The sequence below is a fragment of the Phaseolus vulgaris genome, chromosome 7 (genome assembly GCF_051622355.1).
Source record: "Phaseolus vulgaris cultivar YP4 chromosome 7, ASM5162235v1, whole genome shotgun sequence".
NCBI classification, from domain to species: Eukaryota; Viridiplantae; Streptophyta; class Magnoliopsida; order Fabales; family Fabaceae; genus Phaseolus; species Phaseolus vulgaris.
In genome coordinates this window covers 5400245-5418777 of record NC_143504.1, presented here as the reverse complement: position 1 = coordinate 5418777, position 18533 = coordinate 5400245, and the positions used below count along the sequence as shown (strand labels likewise).

General features: G+C 32.8%; 2 protein-coding genes across 3 annotated transcripts; one reads left to right on the top strand and one right to left on the bottom strand.

Moving 5' to 3' along the window:
- Positions 1-430: 430 nt before the first annotated feature.
- LOC137827794 (beta-conglycinin beta subunit 1-like) lies at positions 431-3053 on the top strand. 2 transcript variants are annotated; one of them, XM_068634115.2, is made up of 6 exons: positions 431-1379; positions 1452-1630; positions 1720-1800; positions 1896-2171; positions 2269-2533; positions 2679-3053. In XM_068634115.2, exons 1-6 carry the CDS (start codon positions 614-616, stop codon positions 2861-2863), a joined length of 1752 nt encoding a protein of 583 aa, XP_068490216.2. In that variant the 5' UTR covers positions 431-613; the 3' UTR covers positions 2864-3053. The 2 variants fall into 2 exon arrangements, with proteins under 2 accessions (XP_068490216.2, XP_090160731.1); XM_090304605.1 differs by lacking the exon at positions 1720-1800.
- Positions 3054-16092: 13039 nt separating this feature from the next.
- On the bottom strand, positions 16093-18327 carry LOC137827810 (phaseolin, alpha-type). The gene is made up of 6 exons (XM_068634145.2): positions 17740-18327; positions 17474-17664; positions 17305-17385; positions 16935-17180; positions 16548-16806; positions 16093-16444 (listed from the first exon to the last, which is right to left on the bottom strand). Exons 1-6 carry the CDS (start codon positions 18050-18052, stop codon positions 16227-16229), a joined length of 1308 nt encoding a protein of 435 aa, XP_068490246.1. The 5' UTR covers positions 18053-18327; the 3' UTR covers positions 16093-16226.
- Positions 18328-18533: the final 206 nt, after the last annotated feature.

Sequence of the window (18533 nt, the reverse complement as noted above, 5' to 3'; positions counted from 1 at the left end):
ACAACACGTACTTACCAAGGTGTCCAACACCTTGTCAAAAGACTAGTGCTTACCACTCTTATATTCTTTATTCTTTAAGACGGTGATGGTTTTAACACCACAATCCATAAAAATATAAAAAAAATAGAAAATAATTTGAGAATTATATATAATTCTTAGATATAAATATATATATAAGAAAAATATATTTATAATTATATGATATGAATTAAAATAATAGTATTAGGAGTTGTAATTATAAAAATTATGGATTAGTATCATTATCTTAAAAAATATTAATCATATTTAATTTATTTCTTAATTTAAAATATTATTATATTATTATAGTATAGTGTTAAGTATATGTTTTTACTGAAAAAATTTCCTATTCTTAATACGAATATACCATCATTGTTTATAAGATCAAGCCAATGCGAACCAACCCCAAAACGTGTATTTTCTTCTGCTTCAATTGGACACACGTCAACCAGCAATCGATCCCGTAGCAAAATGTGCATGCAAGTTAATTACGAAGGTCTTCTGTTGTATAACTATAAATACCCGTAACATAACTCCGTCTTATCATCACCCAAAGCCAGTGAAATTTTTTAACGATTGCTACATATACCACTGAATGGGATCACGGTTTCCTTTGTTAATGTTGTTAGGAATTGTTTTCCTAGCATCAGTTTCTGAATCTTTAACGGAGAAGCCGAGTCGGCGTAAATGTGTGAAGATATGCGAGAGCGAGAAAGATCTGTCCAGGGGGCAAACATGCCAGCTTCGTTGCAAGCACGTTTCTGAGCCTGGGGGGAAAGAAGAAGAAGAAAGAGAGATTCCTGAGCCACATCTATCACACGAAGAGAGGGTGCGTCGAGAGAGAGGACACCAGGAGGGTGAGAAGAAGAAGAAGGAAGTGGAAAAAGAAGAGCGTGAAAAACCTCGTCCATTTCCACCTCCACACCCGACAGAGCATGAACGTGAAGAAGAACAGTGGACAGGACGGCATCGTCGTGGAGATCCGGAAGAGAGGGAGAGGGTGAGGCAGAGGGAGAGGGAGGAGGAGGAAATAAGAGAGAGGGAGAGGAAGAAGAAGAAGGGAGAGAAACACTGGAGACGTGAGAAGAAGGAGAAATGGGAAGAGATAGAAGAAGATCCAGGTTTCCCAAACTCAGACTCACAAACACAGAACAACCCTTTTCACTTCAGCTCGAATAGATTCCGCACTCTTTTCAAGAACAAACACGGTCACATCCGTGTCCTTCAGAGGTTTGACCAACGCAGCTCCACAAAACTTCAGAACCTTCAAGACTACCGTGTTGTGGAGTTCAAGTCCAGACCGCACACCCTTCTTCTCCCTCACCGTGCTGATGCTGATTTCCTCCTCGTTGTCCTTAGTGGTGAGTAATTACTTAATACTACTCATTAAACTTCATCACTTGCTTCTTGTATAATCAATTTTCTAATTACAGGGAGAGCCTTAATTAACTTCGTGGAACCGGAGGACAGGGACTGCTACTACCTTGACCCTGGTTATGCCCAAATAATTCCTGCAGGAACCACTTTCTACTTGGTTAACCCTGAGAGAAACAAAAATCTCAGAGTAATTAAACTCGCCATACCCGTTAACAAACCTGGCAAATTTGATGAGGTATTGTCTTTTCTTTATAAACTAATCAATCAATTCTTCTTTTAATCTGTTTCCAAATGAGAATATCAATATTTGCTCTTTCTCTCTAGAATTTCTTCCTATCTAGAACCCAAGACCAACAGTTCTACTTGCAAGGGTTCAGCGGTATTTTAGAGGCCTCCTTCGATGACGTAATCAAGACATCATCTAATTGAATTCCCATTTTCTGGTTTTGTCTAAATGTCATACTATATAAATATTACCATATATTTGCTGAATTTTATAGAGTAAATTCGAGGAGATAAACAAGGTCCTGTTTGGAGAGGAGAGGCCGCAAGAGGGAGTGATTGTGGAACTGTCAAATGAAAAGATTCGGAAACTGAGTAGAAGTGCCGAATCTAGTTCAAGGAAAATCAATTCCTTCGAATATAAACCTTTTGACTTGAGAAGTTCCAGCCCAATCTATTCCAACAAGTTTGGCGCGTTTTATGAGATCACCCCAGACAAAAATCCCCATCTTCGGAAGTTAAATATCCTCCTCAATTATGTGGATATCAACAAGGTATAAGCGCAAAAACCTTATTGACTAACAGAATTGGACTAGTTGAGTTCTGGTGAGAATGATTTATTTTGTGTGTTTTCTTGGTTAATAAATTTAGGGAGGTCTTCTTCTGCCACACTACAATTCAAAGGCTATAGTCATACTGGTGGTTAGTGAAGGAGAAGCAAACATTGAACTTCTTGGCCTAAGAGAACAACAACAAGAGGAACGTAGGGAAGTGCAGAAGTATAGAGCTGAGTTATCTGAAGATGATGTATTTATAATCCCAGCAGCTTATCCAGTTGCCATCAACGCAACCTCCAATCTGAATTTCATTGCTTTCGGTATCAATGCTGAGAACAACCAGAGGAACTTCCTTGCAGGTATATGTACTATATATCACCACCATCAAATTGAATATACTGCTCTTGTTTGTTTTATGGCATACGAAACCTTTTATTTAGAATTGTAATTGGTAGTGGTGATGAGGTTGTTTATTTACAATAATGCTAAATTGAAAATTTGAAGGTGAGAAAGAGAATGTGATAAGCGAGATACCTAGACAAGTGTTGGAGGTGAATGTTGAGAAGCTAATAAAGAAGCAGAGAGAATCATACTTTGTGGATGCGCAGCCTCAACAACAACAAAAGGAGAATACTGGGAGAAACGGAAGAAAGGTTCCTTTGTCTTCAATTTTGGGCGCTCTCTACTAAATATTCTATGCCGCAAGAGTTCATACACCGTTGGACGAAAGTATCCGGCTATGTAACTATAATAACTTGAGCACCACCTTTGTATTAAGAATAAATAAATTTAGCATATGATTGTCTCAAGAAGCTGCTCACCGGATTCCTGAAGCAGCGAGAGCTGTGAATTCAATGGATGACAAATTTACATTTTGGGGATTTCATCTGTCGAGAGAAATTGCAAGTGATAAGTATCGATTACATAATACATAGGAAAACATAGGGTTTTCAAGTAAAAAAAATTATATAACTTGTGGAAGGAAGAAATATAAAGAAAAGTGTAAAAGAAATATTATATATAGTTCAGGGTTTGGCTATAAATATGAAAGAAAAGTGTAAAAAATAATCAATAAATGTATAACATCATACAACATAGCATTTCAATCATACAACATGTGCATTTCAATGTAATTTGCTTCCCTCTTATATAAGGGTTGTCCTCATTGTTTTCTTCATTAAATACAACAATACCAATTTAAAAAATTACTAATAATAAAAATTATTAATAATTTAAAAAATTTATTAATTATAAAAATTATTTTAAATATCAATTAAATTTTTAAAAATTAATTTATAAATTTTATTAATAATTAAAACTACAAAAAATTATTTTTGTAGACATTGATTTTTGTAAACATTAAAAAATAGTATCTAATTTAATTATTATAATAATTTTTATTTGTTTTCTAAAATTAATTTTTATTCAATAATTTTAATTTTATATTTAATAATTTTGGTTTTTATAGTTTTTAAAATAGTACCTTATTTAATTATTATTTTTTTAAAATTAGTTTTTATTTAATAATTTTTTAGTAGTTACTTAAAGTTTATTAAGTAATTTTTTATTAAGTAATTTTAAAAAAATTATGGTGTTTTAAAAAAAATATTTTGATTAGTTGTTTTTCTTTTTAAAAACCTTTCTTTCTTTCAATACTTGTTAAATATTTATAAAATTCATTCAAATTTTCAAAGTACTTTTGTTCATATTAATTGCATTTAGTTTCTTTTGTGATTTTGTTTAAATAATTTATTGTATTTCACGAAATTTTTAAATCTCAATTTTATTGTTGAATCAAATAATTTGTAGGTCACATTATTATTATCTACTCAACTTTATTAATTCATTTACTTTATCGTTTTCATATGAGAATAAATTTTTAATCTCAAAAAAATTTGAGTATTCAATCATGTAAACTTTTAGTTTAGTACTAACAAAAAAATTATTTATCCTCTTTATTCTATGTGATCTTTAGTTTTCTTTTATTTGAAGAACATTTTTTCTCTCTTAATAATTTGATTTGTTTGATATGTATCAAGTTTATTGAAATCTATAAGATATTTTTTCCCTTATCACAATCTTAAGTACATCTACTTTGTTTGTGACGATTTATTTGAAATGGTATATTGCATCTCCGAAAAATGTAACCCTTAATTTCATCAAATAAATTAATTTCTAAAATACATATTTAATTATTTTTATTTTTTCATTACAGAAAAATCAAATTTATTGGTAAGTAAATTCAGTGAATCTATAGATAAATTTACCATGAATTTATATTCATGGATATTATTAGTGATATTAATAATATTATTATTTTCATTAATAATATTTTTGTTAATTTATTAATAATAATGTTAATAAAAATATGAATATTAATAAAAAATGTTAACATTTATTATTATTATTTATTAATAATAATATTATGAATATTATTAAAAATATTAATAATATAAATAATAATAATAATAATAATAATAAGTTAGAGAAAATTTTGAGATTTCTTTTAGAAAAATGACAAAATTTTATAAGTAAAATCTGATAGGTGAAATTCTAATATATATAACACTAAAGAAAATCATGAAATAGAAACCAATTTTAAATACAAAAAATAATTAGTTGTTATATTAACTAAATTAAAGACCGTTTTAGAGATTTTTTATTTTTAAATTAATTTCTATTATTGTTAAATGGTTTCTAAATTAGTATCTCACTCAAAACTAAGATTTTTCTACCAAATTTAGAATCTAAATTATTGGTTGTTAAAACTGCTAGATACAAAACTAGAAATCATTTAACAATAGAAACTAATTTAGAAATTAAGATCTCTAATTTAATTACTATTACAACTAATTATTTTGGTCTTTAAAAATTTAGTTTTGATGATTTTTATTCTTTTTAAATCATTCTTATTAAACTTTAAAAAAAACGTGTATTATAATATTTGAATATTTTTGTATAAATACATATATAGAAAAAGAAAATAAATAAAAAAATATGATTTTGCTTTATAAGGTAATTAAAATTAATTTATGTGCCTTGATCTTTTAAAATTAAATAAAAAAGTTGCTGTTTAAAAAAATTATAATTTGATTCTTGTGTTAACTAAACGATTAACTTTATCTTCTTATTTTGTTTTAAGTTCTTTAAAAAAAAATATCGAATAGGATCACAATCTTTACAGTATATTTAACAAAACTAGTTGATAGTGGCTAAAGTAACTTATGAAATAGGTATAAGTACTATCTATTTGAAAATGTGAAATATAAATATACACATATTTATAAGATATATTATATATAAATTTTATCTAAAAATACGTTTGACAAGTTTATAATTTTTTAAATTATTTTTTAACTCTTAAAATTTTTATTTGTGCAGAACATTGTATTTTTTTTAATTTCAATTATTATATTTTTCATATGAGATAATTAAAAATTAATCTTATATTAAATTTTATAAGATTTGATAAATTTTTAAATTGAGTAAAAGTAATGTTAAAATATATTTATATTTTTTGTAGTATTAATTAGTGTATTGATGACAAAATAAATAGTCAAACATAAATTAATATTAAAAAATAAAATAAAATTATCGTTATCAATTTTTTGAAGTATAATATTAAATTAATAAAAGAAATACTATAACATAATATAATAATCAAAATAAATAGTATAACATAAAAAAAAAATATAATAAATAAGTAACAGTCCTTATTTAAAAGAATAATAAATAAATTTAATGAATATTTGAGAAATAAACTAGGAAATATAAAATTCTAGAACGTGGAAATTAGCATTTTAAAAAGGAAGAATATTATTATGATGACTTTACACATTAAAAAGAAAAAAAAGGGTTTTAATGAAGATTATTTAACGGAATTAATATATTTTTAGGAATTAATCTAAAACCTCAGTAAAATAACATAAATTTTTATAATCTTGAAATAGTTGTTGTTCTTGTTGGTGGTGATTGTGATTGTGGTAGGTAGAGACTATTGAGACATAAAATTAACTAACTGATGTTGGTAGGATTAAGAATGTAGTTACAGTTTTTTTTTGTTGGTAAACCAACCTGACTTTACATTGGATGAGAATCTATAATCTGATAACTCCCATCTACACCAACAATCACCCATAATATCAAAATTCAAATACATACATTATAAAGAAAATCTAAAATTACATACCAATTATAACATATTAATAAAAATTGATATGTAAAATAAACATTATATATAAATATTTATATATGAATTTTAATTTATATATAAGATATTTAAAATTTAATTTAAAAATAAAAATTATTATATATGAATATAATTCATATATAAGATATTTAAAAATTTAATTAAAAAAATAATTACATACAGATATAATACATATATAATTTATTTTAAATTTAATTAAAAAATAATAAAAAATATTACATACGAATATTATTCGTATATAACGTATTACAAATTTAATTAAAAAAAACTATTACATACGAATTAAATTTATATATAACTTATTTTAAATTTAATTAAAAAATAATAAAAAATGTTGCATGTTAATATAATTCGCACGTAATGTAAATTAAAGAAATTTGTTACATACGGATAAAATTCATACATAATTTATTTCAAATTTAATTAAAATATAACTAAAATGTTACATACAAATTATATTTATGTATAATTTATTAAAAATTTAAGTAAAAAAAAAATCGTATGTAATTTATTTCAAATTTAATTAAAAAATAATAAATAATAATAATATTAACCATACTTAATAATATTAACAATATCTAATAATATTATTTTTTATCTTTAAAATTAATTTTTATTTAATAATTTTCTTGTAATAAAATACTATTTAAACTGGTTTTTCAAAGTTACTAAAAAGCATTTGTTTGTAAAATGCTCTTAATCACATTGAATAAATTTTTAGCTAGTAAAAAAACTGGAAACTAGTTAGAAAAATCTTATCAATCATAGTTTATGCTTTAGTTCATTTTTTAAAGTATTTTTTAAATTAACAATTAAGTTGTTAGTTGGTTAAATGTTTAAAAATTAACTACTAACTAAGAATGTATTTATTAACATAAAATTTCTTGTTAAAACTAGATATGTTAACTTAGCTGATAAATATATGATGAAAAAATAGTCAGTAAAACCTTTAGCTACATACTAAAATCTAACTCTTGCAAACACATTCTGTGAACTGCATTTTATAAATCATGGTTTGGCTCGTCCTCTGCTTCCAATTGAGTATTCATTTCATTCTTAGCAGATGATGGAGGTGGGTTCAATAGATAGTTGTTGTAGTCTTCTTCTGTTGGTACAGGATAATGTTTTACTTCATTATCTTCTACTAAGCTGTCTGCGAAGTACAAAGATATTTCAATTCAATTAATAATTTTCTTTTTATGAAGAAAACACACAGGCACAATGAGCATAATTAGTGAAAAATATTAAACTAAAGAAAATAACAATATATTATCTGTCATTTTGTTTTGAAGCTTATCGTGCCAAAGTTTTTAAAGGATGGCAATTTAAAAACACAAAAGAGTGAGTGGAAAATATGATGGTTAAGATTTTTATTGGTTGGCTTGCATTATGCTCAAAAAGGGAAAAGAAATACAAAAACAAATAATAAAAAAGAAATAGCGTGAAAATGAAAATCATTTCATGAAAATAAATAGTCAAACATGGTTGACATATTAAATATGTTACAGGATGCCATGTAAGAAAACTTGACAAATTATTAAAGATTACAGTGGAATTAATTCTCACCTAATGGATAAAAAAATCCATGCCAAGACAAAAAAAGAGTTACATAATATTTGCAAGAGTGAAATATGGCAATCCTAACTTTTTCCTTCCCTTAAGTGTGTATAAAAAAATTAGAACATGCATGTGTGAGTTTTAGGAATCATGATGATGTTTAAATGATTATATTTTTGACAATAATGCCAAATGTTTAAGATAAAGACACACTAAACCTCTTGAACATTGCGTAGTCATAAAACCATAAAATGAAGCCGAAACTGCATTTGTTAACTTCCAAAAACCAGGTATTATAGTATTTTTCTTATTAGAATAATATGGTATGGGGAGAGAGATACGATGTCCATAGAAATTAAATTACCACATAACGTTGGGTTTCTGCACCGGCCATGGCACCACCACTTGCAGAAAGATGCGGGGTAAATGCAAGCTTCATGGCAATAATTGTAGCACCCTGTGTGTTTTTCTTCTAAGGTCTCTGCTTTAACACATGCAACGACTACATGGCACACCAATAACAATGCAACGTATTTGTCTCTCATCTCACCTTATTTCTTTGTTTTCTATTACTTTTATTTGGCAATGGTGGTTTGTTAGTAATTCCTCCTTCCCCAGTTCCATGACCCTAGTTTTCAAAGAATGACGGGCACAAATATAGCTCGATAAATGACTGCTGAACCACAAATAATGTAATGGTTCATTGCTAAATTTGGGATCTTGCTATTAAGTGTCGTAATGATAATACAAAGAAACTATATATTTACCAATAGTCTAGCATAAAAATAGGTTTGGCTCTCTCGTCTTTCTTTATCCAGAGTGCTCTACAAAATAATTTCAATAGTGGAAACAACGATTTCGAAAACTCAAAGCAATAACTGTTTGAAAACATAAAGTTGTCACCAACGTTGTTAAAAAAAATGGTAAATGTGTTAAAATTGGAGAATAGTCTTCAGAAAAAATAAAAATTTGAACTAAAGATTAATTAAAAAATTAACACTTTATGACTTTAACTAAAAATTTATAACTAATTAATTAACTAAACAAAAACTATTAATAAATTAAAATAATATTTTTATCCATAAAATAAATAAATAAATATGAGAGTATTTACTCCAACCTATATTCAAAATCATTCAAAATAAAGAATGGTTCAAAATTGTGTTTGAGGTGGTTGACTCTTGGGCAGAAGCGTACGCAGCAGACCATAAAATCGTTTGCGTCAGATGTTACATATTCTTATGACCCTATGGAATAAGGATTGTTTCTCTAAAGTGCTTGGAGAAGTTGCATCATTGGTAAAGGTTGATGAATCCACGGAGTAGTGGGAAAAGCTTGAATATGCAAGAATCCAAGTTCGACTCCCTAAACATTGCAGCGCCAGAATGGCTAAGAGGATGCAGATTAATGGTCAGATTCTCAGCACATGTATCGAAGAAGACAAGCCAAGCGACTATGGAGGCCATTGTCAATGTCAGTGTAACCATGATGCGTCCTCAGATAGTGTTTCATCCTCCGAAACCTATGTCGAGGATACTTTTTGCCGCGAAAATAGATGCGGTGCTGAGAGTGGGTTTGATGCAGGGGAGAACTGGCGGTCGGAGGTGGCAAGGGAGGGAGGAGAGCGACAAAACAAAGAAACGACAAAGAATTTCCTAGAAGAGGTAACAGTTGCGAAAACAAAGGAGTGGTAGGGAAGAGAGACAAAAACTTTCACAAATAAGGTAAAGGTGAGTAAGAAGGAGGTTGTTATGCATGGGACAACTTTGTTAGTCAACTCTGCTTTTGTCACAGTAAATACAACATGCTATAGCCGCTCTGCCCAACTAGCCATGGATAACCTAGTTGATGCGGTGGAGGTTTGACGATAGCGGAGCGGAGGCGAAGGCGTCATCTAATGTAGCGGAGACAAAGGTGGGAGGACATGATGGGGAACACAAAAAGAACCATGGTCAAGACATCTTCGTCACTCAGCATACCAATCTGGAGGCAGATGCGAAAGGAGATGAAGTGGAGGTGACGACTAAGTTGGCAGAGAATCAAGTGTCGCTCTATACTCATGGAAGTTCATTACCGTGTGAAAAGGGGCCACAATCCAACCTAGTCAACCATGGAGGCCGAGTAATTGAACATGGAGGGGACAACGTTGTCTTGTTACCTATACCAATCTTACCCGGTGGCAGTGGAGCTGATAGGGGGAGGATTAAATATGCCACTTAGACATCAGAGAAGGCGAGGCCTTTGGGAATTGGGGGTGTCCAGTTCTAGGCCAGAAGGGAAGTCCAATTCTAAGTTTGTGGTTCGCTACATTTAGGAAACAACTCATCATCCAGTAAGAGTTCAAACTTTGTCGCGTTATCTGATGGAGATATTAACAATTGTAATAATAGATTCTGGAATCCTGAGAATGGAGCTGATTCAATTAGACTTTGGGATCTTGGCAAACAAATTGGGGGTTATGTGCGGCGGAGAGGAGGAAGAGATTCTTGAAGAGTTAGAACGTTTGGAAGAAAGAGATTTTGATGTATTGAAGAGGCAGGAGGAGGGTAACAAAAGTGGTTTTTTATGATTGTCACAAGCTTAAATATTAGAGGTCTTGGAGGGGTCACAAAATCAAGATACATTAGACATCTTGTTGTAAGTGTGGGAGTGGAGGTGATGTGCTTACAAGAAAAAAAACGGTCACATGTTCTGAGGTGTTTCTCTCTATAGGGGATAGTAATGTTGGGTGGGTGCCTAATGATGGTGTAAATGGTGCTCACAACCTGCTCACTATGTGGTACAAAGACGCTTTCTATTGTGATAGTCACCTGACGGGGAAAGACTTCGTGGCTATTTTTGGTCACCATCTTAAAGCTAAAATGAAGTGCGTAGTGTTCAATGTGTATGCTCTCTGTATCTTGAGTGAAAAAGTTGCATTATGTGAGGAATTATCATCCAACAAAGTTGGCCAACAAAATATGATGTGGTGTTTTTGTGGAGATTTTAATGTCGTTAGAAGTGCAAATGAAAGGAAAGGTGTCTGTGAAAGGGGAGCAATACGAGTGAAACCAAGAGATTTAATCTCTTTATCGAGAGGAACTTTTTGTTGGACTTACCAATTCTTACTAAGAAGTTTACGTGGTTTAAGTCAAATGGGTCAGTGAAGAGCAGACAGTTCTTGTTACTGAAGAATGGTTACACGTGTGGCCAATGTGCAAACAATATGTCCAACCTAGAGTAATTTCGGATCATTGTGCACTAGTGGTGAAGTCTATGATTAAGGATTGGGAGCCAAGGCCGTTCAGAACTATTGATGCGTGGAATTGGGAGAGTAGGTTCAAAGACTTGTTTAAAGATAAATAGAATTCTTATGCAACGAGTGGGAATGGGTTGACGACCATCAAAGGAAAATTTAAACTCCTCAAGGCTAACCTTAAGGCATGGAACCGTGATGTGTATGGGCTTTTGGACACAAAAAAAGAAGAATATTCTAAGGGGCATTGAGGAATTGGATATCTGAGATGACTGTAGCAAGCTCTCGGGAGGGGACAGGTTGAAGAGAATGGATCTTATTAGTCAATTGAGGATAATCAACAAAAAGTTAGACTCTTTATTCAGGCAAAAGGCAAGAGCTAAATGGCTTAAATATGAGGATTCTAGTTCAAAATATTACCACTCTATGATTAGATGGAGAAGACTTAAGGAATGAAGTTAAAGGAGTTGAAGTGAGGGGTCAATGGTGTGAGGAACCAAATATTGTTCGTAGGGAAGCGAAGGCTTTGTTCGAAGCTAAATTTATGGCCACACATGACCTGGGGGTTAGACTTGGAAATGTGGAGTTTAAATCTCTATCCGTGGAGGACAACCATAAGTTGAGGAAGAAGTAAAGGAAGGGGTTTGGTAGTGTAAAGGATCAAAAAGCCCTGAGTCGAATGGGTTTAACTTTAACTTCATCAAGAATAATTTAAGCACTCTTAAGCAATATGTTGTAGTAGCTATTCATCTTTTCCATGAATTGGGTTCTATTCCTAAAGGGTGCAATGCTTCATTTATAGCTCTAGTACCTAAAGTGAACGACCCAGCACAATTGGATCAATATAGACCTATCTCATTAGTGGGAGCCTTATATAAGATTATAACAAAGGTTTTATCTTGTAGAATTAAGAATGTCTTGCCCTCAGTCATTGATGAGAATCAGTCAGTGTTCCTAAAGGAGAAAGAGATGCTAGATAGTGTTCTAGTGGCCAATGAGGTTGTAGAAAAGCTCAAAAGGTGTAGGAGGAGTGGGTTATGCTTGAAGGTGGATTATGAGAAGGCGTATGACTCGATAAGATGAGATTTCTTAGTTCATATGATGCTGAATATGGGGTTCCCCAGTAGATGGATTCAGTGGATCAAAGGTTGTTTGGAATTTGCATCAGTCTCAGTCCTGGTGAACAGTAGTCCTACCGAATAATTTAAACCTATGCGTGGTTTAAGGCAAGGTGACCCGTTGACTATGTTCCTCTTTCTTATAGTAGCTGAAGGTTTAGCTGGATTAGTGAAACAACCTCTAAAAGCAAAAATTCTTCAAGGTGTGAAGGTTGGGAAGCTAGAAATAGATACGTGTGTGCTACAATTTGTTGATGATACTCTTTTCCTATGCGACAGTAATCATGACAATGTGGTTACAATTAAGGTTATCCTAAGGTGCTATAGCGTCCGGGTTGAAAATTAATTTTCAGAAATTTAAGTTGACAAGCTTAAATTTTGAAAGGAACGCTCTTGCATGTTATGCCAAATACTTAAATTGTACTCAAATGAAAGTACTCTTCAAGTACCTGGGGTTGGAAGTAGGCGAAAACCATAAAACGAAAATATTTTGGGAATCAATTTTGAACAAAATCAGTAAAAGGCTTAGTGTATGGAAGGGAAGATTTCTGTCAATGGCAAATAGGATTTGCCTCATAAAGTCTGTCTTTATTGCATTGCCTACTTTTTTATATGTCCTTCTTTAAAATACCGGAATCGATTTGCAAAAGCATCATCAACATCCAAAGGAGATTCATGTGGGGATGGGAGAAAGCAAATAAACCAATGTCATGGGTAAGTTGAGAGAAAATGTGCTACCCTAAGAAGGAGGAAGGGTTGAGAATTAAAGACATTAGAAAGTTCAATGTGGCTCTTCTAACCAAATGGAAATGGAGGTTGTTGTCTGAAGAAAGAGGGAAGTGGAAAGAAATATAGATCTCTAAATATAGTACGAAATCAGGTCATAATCATCTACATCTGAAAGAAAAATCCTGGTGGTGGAGAGATTTATCTAAAGTCTATGGTGAGGGAGTTAGCACTGGGTTGTTCCAAAAGGCTATAGGGTGGAAAATAGGAGAACGGGACAAAGCCAGATTTTGGGAAGACACTTGGGTAGGTCATGTCAAACTTAAAACTTTGTTTTCGAGACTGTTTTCAATATCTTTGGATCAAGGGAAGAAGGTGGGAGATGTAGGTGGATGGCAAGAATTGTATGACAATGGAGGTTGAGATGGACACGTGAATTGTTGGTATGGGAGTCTAGTCAAGTACAAGAATTAACAACATGTATCTCACGGGTCAACTTGATTAGGGAGACGAAAGACGTAGAGGTGTGGGGGTGACGAAGTAGGGGTCTTTACTGTGAAAGCGGCTTATGGGTGCCTGTCCAACCACATGATTGAGTACGTCCTTGGATGTTTTAAGATACTCTGAAAGATTAAGGCAATGTTCTATGTGATGGTTACTGCATGGAGGATTTTGCTTGATAAATCCCCAACAAGACTGAGCCTTATTAGTAGAGGGGTGATGATTACTAACTCCACATGTGCGCTATGCCAAGGTGTGGTGCATCAGCCCAACATCTGTTTCTTGAATGCATCGTTGCTCACAGAGTGTGGTTCCTATGCTTCAGATGGATAAGCATTTTATTTGTACAACATAAAGACTTGATTTATCACTTTGAAAGTTTTCACTTAATGCATATGAATGTCAAATAAAATCTGATCTGGAAAGAAATTTGGGCGACTGTGGTAAGATGTATATGACCAAAGAAATTGTGTTATTTTTAATCAGGGAGTAGTTGACGCGGAAAAAATTCTTTATATGTCTATTCTCAAAATCTAGTTGTGGTTGAAACATAGGTCAAGCTCCTTTGAATACACGTTCTCTCGGATTGGTATTTAAATCTTGTCCTGTGCATGAAAAGTTATAGATAATGGGAAAACTGGGCAGAGGTATATCATCAGGGAGGAGCAGATCCCCTTCCATCTTGTGGGTGTTGTTGTGTCTTTGGGTACATGGAGTAAGATGGCGGTACTCTCAAATGTGATGATGGAGGTGCAGAGGATCATGCTGCTTCTGATTTGGGTGCAAAAGTAGTATTTGTTTAGTTTTCTGTTTAGATGTGTGAGCCTAGTATGGGGATTGCAACTCCAAGGTATCATGCAATGTCACGGAATGCACCAATTACCAGCTAAAGTATTTAGGTGGGAGCTTCGGTTTTTATGCTGGTACTGTCACGGTAAAAATGCAATTTATGCAGGGTTGGAATCTTATATCTGGTAGGTGGTTTGGTGGGAAACCTCAGGCTAAAGGAGGTGCAAGGGTACAAGATGGTATGAGGAGTAGGCTTGATGAAGATGGATTTGGCTGACACGAGAGGATGGTGCAAAGTTGCTGGTATTTGTGCAGTTTTTACTGCATAATATCTTGCTGCATAACGTCATTTTGCAGTTAAGAGGAGCGGGTGCAATGTTAATGAAGATTATAGAGGTAGATGGATTGTCCTAAAGGATTCTTTGGTCGTGAAGATTGCAATGTCTTGCAGCTCCTTTCTGGTTAGCTGTTGTTGTCTGAAGGAAGGCACCAGTCTGCTGGTGGTGACAGAGGTGGGACGTAATCAGATGCCTCCCAGTCTTGCTGTGAAATCCACCAGTTTTCTTGTTCAAATTCGTAGAGTGCAGGTTTGTGTCAATGCTGGTCTTTTGGGTGAGGTGAAGCTGTAGCATGCGGTAGGTGTTGGACTATGGTTCGGTGCAAGTCACGAAGATGCCATGCAGCAGTTTAAGTAGTTTTGTGAGTACCTATTGAGTTGTGATGGTTTTTTATCTGAAGCAAAATTACGGTCTTAGCAGGCACCCCTTTTCAAAGTGAAAGTCTTCTGTTTCCTTGTGGTTTGCTTTTTTATAGCTAGTTGTACAATATTTTGTAACGGGTAATGATATTTTCAAACAATATTGCTTCACTTTATATCTATAATAAAATATTAATATTTATAATAAAAAAAACAAATGTTTTTAGTGAAAATAATGTAAAATATTAAAATAATTTTTAAAATTAAAAATAATTAAAATATTAAAATTTAGTAGGGTGTAAGGTGCATGGTGTTAAATAATCATTTTTTTTTTATAATAAATCAAAGTTTAAGAGTTTAGGTTTGTTTTTGGCCTAAGCCTATATATTAAATAATCATTTTTTTTTTATAATAAATCAAAGTTTAAGAGTTTAGGTTTGTTTTTGGCCTAAGCCTATATATGGTTAGCCTATACATGGTTAGGATCTCTTGGTTCTTACAAACATTTGTTTTGTCCTATTTGCTACATTCCATTCCATAATCCGTCACAATTCATGTAATTTATTAAAGATTTTGTCCTATACATTCCATATAATCCGTCACAATTCATATAATTTATTAAAGTAAGAAGAAATTTATTTTGATATTTTGTTACTATCAGCTAACCATATCAAATTAGCTTCCTTTAATATTTTGTTCCCATCAGCTAACCATATCAAATTAGCTTCACAGAAAGCCAACACATAAAACACAATTGTTACCACCAGCTAACCATATCACATTACCTTCACACAGAAAGTCAACACATAAAATACAAGCATGCCAACACATAAAACACAAGCATCATTTATAATAATATTTTAAATTAAAAAGTTAAAATAAAAAGTATTAAATATTAATATATTACTATGTAAGGTACATATAGTGTTAATATATCATAACATCCTTTGTTTATTTCTCTTTATAATAATATAAATATTTTAAACTAAAAAGTTAATAATATAATAATATTTTAAACTAAAAAGTTAAAATAAAAAGTATTAAATATTAATGTATTACTATGTAAGGTGCATATAGTGTTAATATATCATAACATCCTTTGTTTATTCATAGAAGAAGTGAGATGGAGCTCAGTTATTATAGTGTTACATGGTCCGATACATATTTCCATGCTCTCCATGAGCTCTTACACCATACATGCATTTTAGTTCATACTTATTCAGTACACAAATGCACCCTTTCTTCCCTTTTGCTGTTCCTGTTGGTGACTTCCCTTTTGCTGTTCCTGTTGGTGATGGTGTCCATCCACAAAGTACGATCCACTCTGCTTGTTGATCAGCTTCATAACTTCTTCACCAGACCCAGAGAACGTAAGCCCCAACACGTCTTTACCGTCCAGAGCTCTACCGATGCTGCTTATGACATTGTCCGTCTTACCTTCATATTTTCAATCACAATCACGCATTACCAATTATAAATAAAAAATCCCATCAACAACCCTATATTCAAATTCATGGTCATATATAATAAATATATATACCTGCAAGGAGGTTCCTATTGTTGTTATTAGCATTGATACCGAAACCAGTGAAATTCACGTTGGAGGTAGCCTTGATGGCAACTGGATATGCTGCTGGGATTACAAATACATCGTCTTTAGAAAGCTCAGCTCTGTAGCTCTCAAATTCCAAGGTTTCCTTATTTCCTTTTGGGCCAACAAGTTCAACATGTGCTTCTCCTTCATTAACCACTAGTATAACAATGGCCTTAGAATAGTAGTGTGGCACAAAAAGAGCTCCCTAAATTTGTTAACAAAAAAAACCATTATTTAATTATATTCTCAATACTAAGATTTTCTAACCAAGACGACAGTGAATAATAGAACTCAATTGCTAAGTTTGTCTATATGTTTTTTCTTTGTATTTACCTCTTTCATCTCTATAGAACTGATTAACACATTCAAGGAGTTATCGGTCCTCTCAGTCAGGTTTCCAAATTCGTTTCCAATTGTGTTATCTTGTTTGGAATGGGATTTCCTTGAACTAGATTTTGCATGTTTGCTCAGTTCCTCAATCTGTTCAGAATCAATGTTCACAATCACTCCCTCTTGCTGTCCCTCCTCTTGCTGTCCCTCCTCTTCAAACAGAACCCTGTTGATCTCCTCGAATTTGCTCTATAAAAATCATGCAAACATATATAATGATATCATTCAAAAAATTCAACAAGTGTGACATTTAGACAAAGTACTAGCTAAATGGCAACGCAAATATGTAGTTAGATGCTGTTTTCTTTCTTACATTGAAGGAGGCCTCTAGAATATGCTTGCTGAACTCTTGCAAGTAGGATTGTTGGGCTTCTGTGCTAGATAGGAAAAAGTCCTGCAGGACAAACATTTATCATCACATTTGGAGAGAAATTGCAAGTTAAAATAACAAAAAATTAGTTCAGTATTACAAAAGGCAGTACATGAATCTGAGGGTTGTTAACGGGCATGGCGAGTTGGATTATTCTGAGATCCTCTTTGGGATCAGGGTTAACCAAATAGAAAATGGTTCCTGCAGGGATTTTCTGGTGATCAGAGAATATCGGGTTATCGCTAGTAAGGAAGAAGTACTCTCTGCGATCATCAGGTTTCACCAAGACGAGTATGGCGCTCCCTGAAATTATAAAAAACTCATTACCATTATTTCTTCTGCAAGAAGAAACAAGTGATACCAGTAGCAATTACTTACCACTACGGACAACTAGGAGTAACTCAGCATCAGCCTGCTGAGGAAGAAGGAGGGTTTCAGGTTTGGACCTGAACTCCACAAGACGGTAGTCTTCAAGATTCTGAAGTCGTTTGGATTGTTGGTCGAACCTCTGGAGGACACGAATGTGACCATATTGGTTTTTGAATAGAGTGTTCCAGGAGTTGTCAGAGTTGAAGTAGAAGGGGTTATCTTGGCTCTCTTCCTCCTCCCGGAGTGAAGTGGCAAATGAGGCAGAAAGTGATGCCAGGAAAAGAATTCCCAGCAACAGGAGTGGAACCCTTGCTCTCATCATAGTAGAGTAGTATTGAATATGAGTTGGGTTGGGGTATTATAGTAGTAGAGTAGTAGTACTCTGGATGGATGGATGATGAAAGAAGTGAGTGATATTAGGGGTATTTATAGGTATTATATAAGAGAGAAGGTGGTTGGAACATGCATGGAGATTTGGGCATGGGATGACACGCATATGCAGGTTGACGTGTGTTGAAGTGAAGAAATTGAGGTGGCGGAAGAGAATGAATATATACAGGTGGTTGTGGTGATGATGAAGAAAAAGGCAATGTGTTTGTGTGTGGGTTGAGATGGTGAGCCATTTAAAGTGCATGTTAAGCACGTGTTGCTGTGCATGGCATTTAGACATACATGGACGCGGCGATCTCTCTGTTTTGTCTTTTTTCTTTGTCTTTTTCTTGCGTAAGCATCCATGCATGAACCAAACGACTACAGAGTGCCATGACAACCTGAACCAAATTTGTGTGATTGAAGAAGGGTGC